At 32.8% G+C, this 14633-nt stretch overlaps 1 protein-coding gene across 4 annotated transcripts in view; it reads right to left on the bottom strand.

Annotated features, from left to right (window-relative positions):
* fus (epithelial splicing regulatory protein fusilli) overlaps window positions 1-14633 on the bottom strand; it is a 65913-nt gene extending 51280 nt beyond the window's left edge. For 3 of the 4 annotated variants that reach the window (XM_013326137.1, XM_013326129.1, XM_013326121.1), the window contains exon 1: window positions 13951-14633. In XM_013326137.1, coding sequence (XP_013181591.1) covers window positions 13951-14079 — 129 coding nt within the window. In that variant the 5' untranslated portion in view covers window positions 14080-14633. The remainder of the gene's footprint in view (window positions 1-13950) is intronic. The other variant, XM_013326144.1, reaches the window with a different exon arrangement.

Consider the following 14633-nt stretch of genomic DNA (forward strand, 5'->3'; position numbering starts at 1 on the left):
TCCGCGCTGATGGAGTCACGGGCGACATCTAGTCTTGTATTAATCATTTTTCAACAACTACATATTTTAAGTAAAATATCGTCATCCCTGTCATTATCGTTAACAAAACAGAGACTACAATATGTTTTAAACTGTGATTTTGATTTCATAAACCTACTAATCTTTTTAATGTGTCTTTGCAAAAAAAACTCATAGACTGAACTATATACTCTGTTGCGTTCATATATCATGCGTCACAAGCAAAACCTTCCGTTCAACCTTTGGAAAATTCAAATAATCTTGATATAAAACTAGTTTCGTCATTGGGATATTCCAATATTCCTTGAGATTGTTTAAAGGTACTTTTTTTAAGTAAACAGATTTATAGACCATGGAAAAATAGACATTCTACCTTTTGTCTTTTTATAATCTATTTCAATAAGAAAATGTTTATGTTAATGTATTGTCAGCTCAAGTACATCCCCAAAGAAAGGCTCGGAGACTACCCAAGTTAAAGGCGACTAGACCATAGAACAACGCTTTAATACGAGTTGACTTCACACAAATCTTTAAATATGCGTACAGGTTGCTCAGGTACAATGCTTAACGTAAAAACGTCAAAGTACATATGAGATTCTAAAATCGAATAACACATTGGCAGCATGACAAAGCACTTTTACACAACATTTTGCTCTTTGAAGTCAGGCTGTTTAGGTTGAGCACATGTCGTCAGCTCATAAATACCCCCACCGAGGGGCTCGGAGCGTACCCTAAGTAAAGGGTGATAGTCAACCACGCTGGCCAACTGCGGGTTCGTTGGACAATACATATTTTTGAATTTCTTCTCAGATATGTGCAGGTTGCATCACAATGTTTTCCTTCACAGTAAGAACGTCGGATAAATGTGCATATGTAAAAGTCAAAGTTACAAAGACATCTACAACGCCTATTTTATCAACCACAAAACAGTATGATAATATAATTTTGTACATGTATTCCGGCAATGAAAACATAAAGTGAAACATTCATATAAACCTCTCGAAAAACTCTGGCTAAGCAGCTCATTAAAATTAATCTACCGTTAAACGATGTGAATGTGTTGAAATAAAAAAAAATTGCCTACAATGCATAATCTCAACTACTTACGAAATCTGTAATCGGTGCGTTTAATCTCCAACTTATTTATAATTACATCCTTATGAATAATAGCTACTGATTTAGTTATAGTTAATGCTGGCACAAAATATATAAAACCTACTTAGGTACAGACAATAATATAAAAGAAAAAAACTAGACATGACAGCTTTAGTACACAAATCTTGTGATACTCTATTTATTACGAATATGGAAGACTAACAGTTATTTAAAACTAATAGTAATTGAATGAAAGCCAAAGACATTGACTGAGGGGCGCTAGTGAGCTATGATAATTTAGTTTGATATACGCCCGCCGGAATAACCTTGTCGTTCTGTAACTATGTGTTGCCATTGCAGTGACTCGTATTGACATATATTGTTGTCTCTGTCTTGTTTAAACGAATGAAAGAGATGAAAGTATGTTTTAATAGAAGTGCAATTATTATTAATATACAAAATCCTTTTTAATACAGTAAATAAGTGAGATATGTGCTATTTGCTAACGATTTTCGACTTTCCTTATCTACTATTATTATTAATGCAGTATCTGTCTACCCCAATTAGGATAAAATGTGAGAGTTATGTTGTTAACAATCTGGCATACTTTCACTATTACATAAATTCATCAAACAAATGACGAATTGTTTACAAACGGCATAAGCACGCAACATTCGTCAATCATCTAATGACGTTAGCGTGGTGTTCCACGCGTAAAAAACTCAGTTTCAAAAACAGAGATATTAAAAATATCTTTCGCAATTCTTTCGGCAGTGGAAACTTACGTTTTAATTGGAATACATTAAAACTGAAGCAACATTATAAGTAATTAACCATTAAACAAAGAAATTAATAAAATAGTTTAAGAGACAGAGAAAAAAGATACTAAGATTATGGAAGGGAAATATTTTCAATAAGAAATTAAGCAACAAGTATCAAGATTCTTTGAACAGCAGACACATTTGTGATACGCATTTACGATTACCACATCCGAAGAAGCAAAACTTATTTCAAGTGATTTTGAACCACAATCACAAATTGACATAATACAATTTAATTCGCAAATCGCGTGCAAGGGGGAATTTAATGATAAAGGAAATCTTTATTGTTTCCGTTTGTGTTCACACTGTCTTTACAAGCCTTGAAGTAACCTTCAAAAAGCTATTTAGAAATAAAACCGCATGACAAAGCTAGTGGAAGTAAAAACCAATACTGTAATACCTATCAACATAGTATTTTCTCTCTTTTTTCAATAACAGTGAAAGGGATGACTATATTTTTGTGCAGGGTATCGGCAGTTATAACCGACGGTTATTTTTAAGTTACAATACAGAATGTCTACTGTCCAGGTAAATAAAGATCTTACAGACTACAAATACAAGGAATTTATGCAACTGTGCATGATTCACAAAATACTTTTAAAAATAGACGAAAAACACATATTTATAAGTTTATATTTTCATGTTATTTATAGTAATTATTGCAAAAGCAACGTGTTTAAAATAAAATAGAATTCTAGCTGTCGACCGCGACACCGTCCGTGCGGATTTTCAAAAAACAATTAACCGATGTGATCTTCCAGACTATGTTATGCCAAATTTCATCGCGATATTTTTTTTATACCATAAGGGGTGGCAAACGAGCGAGCGGCTACCTGAAATCGCTGAAATAGCGAAGTGACTATTGTCCATAGACATACGCAATTGCATATGCGTTGCCTACCTTTAATCGACGGAAAAGAGGATGCACAGAAAGAAAACATTTCCATGCATCCTCTGATCCGGTAAGTCCACTTTTACTTCCCATTCTTTCCTTATAAGAAAAAAGGTAGGAAGGGAAAGAGGACTAAATTAGGCCTCCGGGACGCATTTAAACGTGTGCATTTGGCATTAACCTTGAAGACGGAACATAGCGAAACTATTTAACACTTATTACATCGACATTGGTTGCTAAAGGCAACCATTTTTACGTCAACCGTCTGTATCGAACTTTACGAATAAGCTTAGTACATTAGCATCAATTATCATAGAACAAAACCTCATTGGTGTATGTTAGAGAATTCTTTATCGTGGCAACACTAACATTGTTCCATTCGTTGAACGTCATCCAAAGTTAGATTTGGAAAACATAATTTATATACTTATTTAAAACAAGTTACACGTAAAGCATAAACAAAATAAATAAGTTGATTTTATTACAATTGGGTACATAAACAATGAACAGCTGACATCTGTTACATTTTGTCAACTATTTAACGTCTTTTAAAACATGTAGAACGCGAATGAAATAATCAATACTGCACAACAGTTATACGTGAATTTAATTCTATATTAGTACAACATAAAATCGACGAGTAATCGGAAAACGGCGACACGAAATAGCTCACTGTAGCTTAACATAAGTATAGTCGAAGATATAAATTATTAATTCTGTACAACCTAGTTGCATATCTATTGACATCACCGGGTAGGAAATTAACGTCTTCAACTCTAACTATGGAGGTAAGTATACCACAAAGACCACAGGTTTTGTAATTAAAAAAAATAGATATTATATATGTATATAATAAAAGGAATATTACATTATATACTGCAAAATCATTAGTGTCATTTAGAATAAGGAATATATGCAAAAAAGAATACGGACCTGTAGACGTCATTTCTTGTTTAAATAAAAAAAATAACTTTTCAGCGGTTAACACAAGACAACAAACATAAAAATGTTTTTAGGTTTCCGTACCTCATAGGAAAAAAACGGAATCCTTATAAGATCACTTTTTTTTTTTTGTGACTGAGTAGTCACTGTTTGCCTTGAGGAGGCATTTACAGTTTCACCGGGCTTGAGGTGGCCGAGTGCAGATGGCGCTTAGCCTGAACCTCGTTTATGAGTAACAATACTCGAGGGCTCCCTCAGGAGCCTCGGCTCGGGATGTTACTTCAAGATCACTTTGTTGTCCGTCCGTCTGTCTGTCAAGATCCTTTTTCTCAAAAACGCGTGAAGGGATCAAAGGATGGAATTTATTTTTTGTAATTAAAAGCATCTGATTGTTATATTATAGTAAACAACTTAACAGGTATATTTTGTAATAAGTTATCTGTTTTGTCTTATCTATTTGTCGAGAGATTGAGATTAATCTTTGTTATCGATACCTTGTGCGAGACTTTGTATGATAAGGATTCAGTTCAGTAATAAATGTATGAACGCAGACACGTGTTTTGTCAGAATTTGACTGCTGGCTTACTAAAGGAATCTTATTGGCGCGTTTTAGTATATCTACACTAAAGAGCTGCTTAAGTAACGATTAAATTACACTGAGTACAGATTGGACATAAAACAACAGATTGTGGTAGTAATATATTTATCTCCGAAAACAAAGGCAGACTAAAAATATGATCGTGTGTACGAAAAGTGACATTTTTTTTCGATATTACATACAGACATTCCAAAATTAATATGTATATGTTCAGCCAGCTTATTTCAGGTGGTTAGTTCTCTCAGAAAATGTATAAAACCAACTGCTAGGGAGAAAATCCGACAGTGTGCCGGTGTACTGGCGCAACACTAGTCTTACTAAAATGTCGACGTTTATGTCCCCTTACTAATCATTCTGACACTTAACTTTGTAACGAAAGCGCGCCATTCGCGCCAATGGATTCTAACAAATAATGTCTAAAACTAAATAGATATAGACTTGACATACAGACGGACGGACAACCAAGTGATCCTATAAGGGTTCCGTTTTTTTCATAACATAAACATAATGAGACATATATTATTTTTGACCTTGACACGAGGGCGCTAGTGTAGGTACCATAATTAAATTTGACTTATGCCCACAGAGTCACTTAACTTTGTCGGTTTTTAATTGAAAATGATGATTGGTCAAGTAATTTTCAAGACTAAATAAGGTTTTCCATTGACGTGTAATCGACCAAAAAAATTCTACATTGCCAAGTGAGGGCCCGGATAAACCAGTTTCGTATACTGAAATAAAAACAATAAGGTAACCATGAATTTGTCAAGACTCTTTTAAATGGTTTACAAAAGGATAAAAAAGATACACTCAAAAATAATAATCTAACTAATATTATAAATGCAAACGTTTAGGTGGATAGACGGATGGATGGATGTTTGTTTGAAGGTCTCTACAGAATGGCTAAACAAATCTCGATGAAAATTAGCGTAGATATAGAACATAGTCTGGAAGAACACATAGGCTACTTATTATGTTTTTTTTTTAATTCTACTGCTAGTTATAGTTAAAAAGTAATTGAGACCATACTGCCAAAAAACCAGAATCATATTTGTATCCTCTTTATTCTATTGGAAAAGGACATCCGATTGGAATATCCCGAATTTGTTGGCAAATGTGGTTATTGTCGTGATATCTTAACCGAACTGTTTTAAAGATGTAAAAATGCCCACACGTTTATAAAAATTTGGTGTAGAGATTAAAATGGTTAACACTATTTAAAATTGTCATGAAAAAGAATAACTACTTTTTATTAAAGGTAATGACATTTAATACGGAAAAACCTTGTTTACAATTATTCTGTTGTTTACAATATTAATCTGATATCAGAAATTTATGAAATAAAAATTAATTTTAAATTAAATTTTAATATAATTTTTTTTTATTTCAATTAATGCATTATCGTAAATAGCATTCTTTGGTAACGTATCATCGCAAAGTCAACAAACTTTTTGATATATTCCACCAAAACGAGTTACAGACATGTAAATTGGAACAGAACAGGTATGTCGCAAACGTAATGTTGTTGACATCATGTCTCAGAGAACAAGCATTTTATTGTATTTTTTACTTTGCAATGTCCAAGTTATAAGACAATATTTATCTTACTAATATTATAAATGCAAAAGTTTAAATAGATGGATGTACTTGTTAGAAGGTATCTCCGGAAAGGCTCAACGGATTTTGATGATATTATAATTTTATGAAATGTCTTTTATCTAAAAACGTAAACGAAAATAATGTCTAAGATATTATCTTGACCTATCAATCCTTATGTAATAAAAAGAAAAATGTTAATCTGTTTTCCACTAGAGTATGTGGCCTCAATTCAAAGATATGTGTGAAGTCAACCAACCCGCACTTGGCCAGCGTGGTTGACTATGGCCTAATCACCCTTAACTTAGGGTAGGCTCCGAGCCCCTCGGTGGGGACAAATAGTGAGCTGATGATGATGATGATGTGGCCTCGCGACTCTAATCTCGCACAACTCCTTCTAACTATAGGATAGAGAAAAAGAGAAAGCTAATTAATTAGTCAGCTTTCCTTCTTAGTCTCTTCTACTTCGCTTTGTCCCCGACATATCTATCCGATACTATTGCGGTCCCGTATTGGGTATTTGCGGTTCAGTCGCGGCTAATTCTAGAATAAGCAATATCTAAGCTAACTCATGTTGGATGTTCATGAACTAAGGTGATAATCAGGTGATTTAGAATTTTTTTATAATTTAAATTACCAATTAACTCTCATAGCGTGTAAATGTTCATATTGTGATGAAAACAATCGTCAAACAATATTTTAAGTAATCAATCAAGGCAATCTCGACCTTGTCAGTTAATTATAAGGTGGATTATTGCAAAACTGTATATTTTATAGACATCAAGCACGACATCTGACTACAATTGATACGTTTAATTATAATATTAAATAATTTACTTTATAGTCATTTAATTTTAATATAATAATTAATTGATTAAGACATTTATTATATTATAAATTTTCTTATGAATAATGAAAGACCTTGATTGGATACTATTGCAAGAAAGTAATATTTTTAACAGGTATATAGTGGGGGATGTTCATTGCCCCTATTTTAACAATTCTTTTGACGCTCACAAAGCAATCAGGTGGTAGTGTGGGCATCACTAGATTATCCAAATTAACCATAAATGGTAACTTAAGTTTAATTTAATTTCTTAGTTATGTGCAATTTTTATTGTGTTAGTTATTGTTTCTTGGTTAAATCTGTGTTACCTATAATAAAAACTTTTCTTTCTTCTTCTTCTCTTAATATCAATAAATTATAGCTCTTAGACTATGTTCTACATCTATATCAAATTTCAACGAGATCAATGCAGCCTTACCAGAGATACGTACTAACAAACATTCGCATTTATAATATTAGTAAGATAGTAAGACGTTGTATTCTAAATGGATTCAGAAATTTTAAATTATAATCACCGTTATTCGATTCCAACTGTTTCATCATCAGCTCACTATACGTCCCCACCGAGGGGCTCGGAGCCTACCCTAAGTTAAGGGTGTTTACCTTAATGTTATAGGAATAACTCAGTATAGTTTTTATACAACAATCTGTATGCAGAATTAAAGAACTAAATGTTATTTGTTCCATTTAAGTTTTTGTTAGGGTGTTATGGAGAATTCAATGTCATACGTAATTTTACTTCGACAATTTTAAATTTTTGGAAATTGATAGTTAAATTCAATTGTATATTGTTTTAGACAAAGTTAAAATTTGCGTAATAATGTTACTAATATTATAAATGCGAATGTTTAGATGGATGGATGGATGGAGGTTTGTAAAAATGTTACTCCAGAACGGCTGCATAGATATCGCTGAAATTTGGCATGGATGTAGAACATGCCCGGAAGCGCAACATAGACTACTAATTAATTTATTTTATAATTCCACGTCGACGGAGTCGCGGGCAACAACGAGTTGGAATTAAGGAATTACTTACACAACAAATAGTACAAATCTCTTTTAAAAAATGTTTATATGTAAACTAATACAACATTCAAATCTTAGTCTTATTTTTAATACGATATCGTGACACCAACGGCCTCGAAAGACATATATATGTTGAATAAAATATATAATTAAAGTAAACATACATTTCGCCACGATGCGCGTTACAGATAAAAAATACGATAAAAAATCTATCACAGAATATAAATTCATTTGCAATTTTATCATTATATTATACTTATTAGCAATCTTAAAGATAGTCAAAGATTTGTAACATGGATGTTAAACTTTGATCTGTGACTACACATTTTCAGTTTTATCTTGACAGTCCGACTGTACAGTCAGCTAAATAAATATATACAAAACTTAAGAAACTTGCACACGTATTCGGTTTCAAAAATACCACGTCTTCGCCAATAGCTAGTATTCATATTAGAATCATCATCATCATCAGCTCACTATACGTCCCCACCGAGGGGCTCGGAACCTACCCTAAGTTAGGGGTGACTAGGCCATTGTCAACCACGCTGGCCAAGGTCATTAGGATGACGTGCATATTATTATATATAAAGTAGCGTATACAAGTTTTTGAAGCTTTTAAATCATACAAATAGTAGAAATGCGTAAGTTTATATAGATGTATGGATGGGTGAACGACTCAACGGATCTTGATAAAATTTTGCACAGATGTAGAACATAGTCTGGGAGAACACATAGGTTACTAATTAGGTTTTTTTAATCTGCGCGAACGGAGTCGCGGGCAATAGCTAGTTATACATATATTTATGCAGCTGGGCTTTCTATTTACCAAACCGCACTGGGCCAACGTGGTTGACGATGACCTACTCATCCCTATTAGGTTAAGCTCCGAGCCTCTCAGTGGGGACTTATAGTGAGCTGATGATGATATGAAGATTTTAACAGTCAACATCAGTATGACAGTTACATCATTACGTATTCGGGGAAATTCGAAGTTCCCTGAGCGAAGATCAAATTAACGCCTTTAGTACACAGCCGAGAAAGCGGAACCGAAGCGATATACATTTATAGCTGTACTACGAAAACAGAGACCATATAACCGTGACTATATTACACTTAACATATTGGTATCAGAAGCATAATAATATGTTCTTAGAAATCCATGTCAGTTTTATATCTCCGCTTCGTTTTTGTTGCGTGTCTTTATCGCTTTTCTAGTTGTGTGTTAAAGGCTTTAAATTAGCCAATTGACAACTGTTTGGGTTTGTAATGACGTCCATGAGCTATGGATTGCATCATTTACACAACCAGAGATCTTCGATGGATAACGTCATATGGACATTTAGCAGAAATGTGGAAATATGAAGTTTAATTAATCAAATATTAAAATGTCCAATAGCGTTATTAAAGTTCAATAATTATTAATTACTTGATAACAAAAAAAATAATAATTTTAAAGTTCATATATCTTACTAATATTATTAATGCGAATGGAAGGATGCTTGACTACTAATTATTATTTTTTTGATTCGCGGATGGAGTCGCAGGCGACAGTTAGTCTAAAAAATTGATATGCATGGATGTTGAAAACCTTAAAAGATTATTAATAATAATAATAAATAAGACATTTCTAATAGTTGAAAATAACTTGAAATAAATCAAATCACATAAGTAACTTCAAAATTGTTTGTCTATATTTTCTCTCAATAATTTACACCGAGTTTTATATATTTTGGTAGTTCTGTCCATATTGAAATGTAAGAAACCTAATCTACGTACCCATATAATATATAAACAGGAAAAAACCCAAGGTATCAAGCTATAGTGTGACTTAAGACTTACGTCATAGACAACCTGACTGTCATAAATTGTCGTTTTATGAACGCAACAAAGAACTGACCAAAGGTCCAATTAACACTGGGTCTAGAATTATTAATATAAAGCCGTCGCGCGGAATTAAAAAAAACATATTTACTAGATTATGTCTTATTCCAGATTATGTTCTATATGTATGCTACATTTCATCGAGATCCGTTCAGCTCTTCTAGAGCAACCTTCAAATAAACATCCAACCATCCATCTAAACATTCGCATTTATTATATTAGTAAGATGTAAGATTTTTCTCAATATATACGTATCATCATCAGCTCACTATACGTCCCCACCAAGGGGCTCGGAGCCTACCCTAAGTTAAGGGTGATTAGGCCATAGTATATATATAATTAAATATATATATGAAATATAATTTCAATTAACGTTTCTAAAAATGCAAATTTTAATAACATTAAAATTGTTTTAACCATTTTGTAAAAGAACTTCTTTCACGAACTTTATCATTATTAAAAGTCAATTTCTCTCTATGACTAAACTAACCATGTGTTTCTGACACCAACATCTCTTTATAAAACATCAATAATCTTTGACAAAACAGTGTTGACGATATGTTTGGCCTCAGAAACACACGGTAAGAGAAATAAGAAATGTAAATCGAAAGTTATGAAATAATCAAATGAGACATATCATATCGAATGCGAGTGACTGAGAAAACTATATACCGCTCTTAAGACTTTAAAGTATTGCGCATGCGCATCATTTAGTTCATTTCTGATGTTTATTATATTTTTAAGGAAATCTAGCCATGGCATGCAGTTTCACTTATTTGATTCTTATTTTTGATATTGCTGGCAACTTAATTCCGCGTGTAATCATTAGAAAATTTTGATTTTGAAATGTCAAAATATCATTCTAGAAACCTTATACCTTATTCTGTATATTTTAAATCAAAATTTTTATCATAAATATTATATTAATTAACTAGATTATATAATCGAACGGAATAATATTAAAGGTATCGCTTTTACGTGTCTTCTGTTATATTAAAAGTATATTTGATACGGGTGAAAGTTTCTTCATATGTCATGGCGCATGCGCAACTTTTAGTCAATGCAGCGTCTCTTTAAGTTTAAACTTTATAATAGAAATACAAAAACTTGACTACGCTTTACCACAGATTAAATGTATTCTTCGTCATTTTATAATCTAATCTCTAAAAAAATATCTATTTTTATATCATCATCAGCGAACTATACATCCCCACTGAGAGGCTCGGAACCTACCCTAAGAGATGACTAGGTCAACCACGCTTGCCCAGTGCGGGATGACTTCACACAAATCTTTGAATTTCTTCACAGATATGTTCAGGTTACATCACGATGTTTACCGTAAAAACGTCGGATAAATGTAAATATGTAAATCATAAATCGAAAAACACTAATAAATAGTGGGTCGAACCTAGGATTTGTGCATGTCAAGTGCTTTAACCTCTGAGCCACTGGCACTTTACATATGATTCTCATATACTATAAATGAACAATGGATATGTAAATAATTAAACAATGACACAATAGTATTAAATTAAATTAGTACTAAATATAACTAGCATTTAATTTTTTACAGACAAAAAGAATTAAACGCGTCCATTCTCCAAGACCCTGACTTAATCACTGAGTGAAATCAAAAAAAATTGTATATTGTCTTGTTTATTGTTTCATAATTTCAAGGTTTTAATTTGAAGTTTATATTTAACTCTCTACAGACCTTCTATGTTATTAAATTATCATATCTATACATCTGACAGCAATTACCGCCATCTTGGATTAATTCAAAGTATGGTCATTATTTTTTATCTGTACCTTTTCGACATAAAAATAATAAAGACTTCTGTATCCTGATTGAAAGGATGATGATTTTTTCGCGGGCAATTATGTCACTGGCAAATATACACCGCCAATAGTAAATTGTCTAGGCAAATCATTATGACACGGCAAATTGCCTTTAAAAAGAATTCATTTAAAAATTGACGTATTATATTTTGACGTTTAATAAATGTGATTTCATTGATTTAACGTTTTTTATTTTTTACACATTAATTGTCAGTCTATGTTCACAAAGTAAATTCGATATGCAATTTGTTCTGTAAGATTTTTCTAGGCAAATAACAAACTAACGGCGTACTTGATTTACCCGTAACATATATATTCGTACCAATCGCAGGTTTGGCTGATTTTATCCATTGGATTCTTATTCTTATTTAGATCATAAGTCAAGTCTAAGTATAGGCTACTTAATAACTAAGCTAGACCTTTAGATACAGTCGAACAAATATAAGCGGGAGTCTAAAGGATAGCGTTAATTTTCTCGTACATAGAGGTCTCTGTAACTCGAGTTTTTCGCTTATGGAGGTCCTCCGTCAAGATCGTACAATGACTCTCGCTTAGAAATCACTTATCCAGGTTTTACTGTAAATAAACGCGATCAGCTTAAGGAAAATAGCTAGTTGTGATAATAAAAATGCTTTATCATCATGGCCGTAGCAAAACGTGATTGACTGAATATTTATTACTTTTGTTGAAAAACACATCACAGACTTGTAACACTTAGTACAAGCCTATCTTTAACTCTAGGTTCTACTAATGAAATGCCTTAACTATAACCTAACTTTTTTAAATAACTAAAAACCCGACTGAGGCTGTAATGGGTGAAATAGCGCCATCTATTGACTACATTTTAAAACAAAAAAAAAAATATAAAAACAAGTCTAAAATAAAAAAATATATGTAATGTTAAAAATGCAATACTTTCTTAGTATCGAATATACTCGAAAACATAAAAAAATGATTTACAAATGCTCCCTTATTATTTTTTTCTTATATATTTTATGTCGAAGTATGTTTTCCATATTTGCTGAAAACAGGAACTGCGATGGTAGCGCCTCTCACTGGATCAAATAAAATAGTCACTACACTTAAATATTATATTAGTAACAATACTAAGTGTCGCCCGCGACTACATCCAAGCGAAAGAAAAAAAAAACTTAATTAAGCCTATGTGTTCTTCCAGATGTTTTACATCTATGCCAAATTTCAGCGACATCGATGTAGCCGTTCTGGAGATACCTTCTCACTAACATCCATCTAAACATTCGTATATATAATATTAGTAACATAACTTGTCTCTTTCAGGCTTAATATATTCCTTTTAATAATCATTGCTTATATTTTTACGCATAATCATTAATGAAAGTGCAAGAAATCATTTCTGCTGTAATTATTAGAAAATCAATTTTAGTTAATCACCGAATGACGCAGCCATTAACGGTTACATATCTTTTACCAATTTAAAAATAATTAGAAATCATTTTCTTTCATATAAAAGATAAAATAGACTAACTGATGCTCGCGGCTTCAAATGATCGGAATAAAAAAATCTAGTAATAAAGTCACACGGAAATAATATAACTTCCCAACAGTAAAGGAATTATTCAAATCTTATCTGTAGTTTTGGAGCCTATTCAATGCGAACAAACAAAAAATAAATGAAATCTTTACAATATTAGTATAGATATACGCAAATAATAAACTTACGCCCAGTTTACATAATTCCAGTCCAGCAATATAATCCTGTGCTGGGTTACAGTTAGAATCAATTGCTGTACTGGAATCATGCAAATTGGGCGTTATATACTGCCACTACTTCATCATCAGCTCAATATGCGTCCCCACTGAGGAGCTCGAAGCCAACCCTGAGTCACGGATGACTAGGCCATAGTCTACCACGTTACTACTTAGTCTATGTAAATAGAAAAATTCTGAAATCGCTATTTGTTTTGAATTTGGTGCATGCGGCAGGTGTATATTTTATCATATCATGAATCTTATAAGCTTATTGGTATAGGGAAAATGTTTGTTTGTTTGTTTCAACTAACACATTTGAATATTTCTTTTCATTGTTGGGATTCAATAACCCCGGGTGACATTATTCCTACATTTCTTTAATTCCGAGCAGACGAAGTCGCAGGCAAATAATAGTACTTATTGCGGAAAATATTCTACAGTTACTTTCCGACAATAGTAAATTAATAATACTTACAACTATCTTAATATTAACTTAATCACAAATATTTGCTTTCTAATCAATCTTGTCAACCAAACACATCGTATTAGTACTATTTATTTAGTAAAGTTTAAGTAGACTTTAAGTTAAGATTGATTGACATTTAATGGACCGTTTGACTGATAGTAAGGTCGTAAAATGTAACATGATTTACTTAATTCTTACCTGGTTAGTGTGAACATCAATAACGATGTAAGCTAAATAGACAATTTCCTCTTCATCTGAACCGAGAGCAGCGCCAGCAAGGCCCGCCGTCCGCACGTGCAGGGCGCACACCCAGCCCCCGCTGATCATCGCGCCATACACTAAGACGGCACAGAGTAACACAACCCACCTTCCCCCTTCACCAGTCCATCCAGTACGCACAAAATCAGTCGCAGAGACTTCACCTATGCATACTAATACACGCTAACGGTACAGTCGACTCTAAGCGTTCTATGTTCCCTGTTTCGACAAAAATCACTTGAAAATCCGACGTTTTAACTTAACCGACGCAATAAGTCGCGTGCGGCGCAAACCGACAATTTACCGCTACTTCGTCTACGTAAGCCGTTTCCGACTGCAAGTGAAAATCTTAAGGAATTAAAACGTATCACAACAGGTACACGACTAAATTCATTGCCGAAAGTTAACTCTTGATAGGTGTCAATGTACCGAACGAATATTTTCACATCCAAGAAAAACTTTTAAAAGTTTTCATTTTCTTAACACTGTTACTACGAATCTGTACTGATGTTTATAACTATAATGTTTATAATATGTTGAATTAAATATATAAAAATTTAAAGACACGAAAAGACATGCGTGTCGTTTCGGTACGATGGGATTGAATCGACTGAATGCCGCGC

This window comes from Papilio xuthus, unplaced genomic scaffold, assembly GCF_000836235.2.
Source record: "Papilio xuthus unplaced genomic scaffold, Pxut_1.1 DF829758.1, whole genome shotgun sequence".
Lineage (NCBI taxonomy): Eukaryota > Metazoa > Arthropoda > Insecta > Lepidoptera > Papilionidae > Papilio > Papilio xuthus.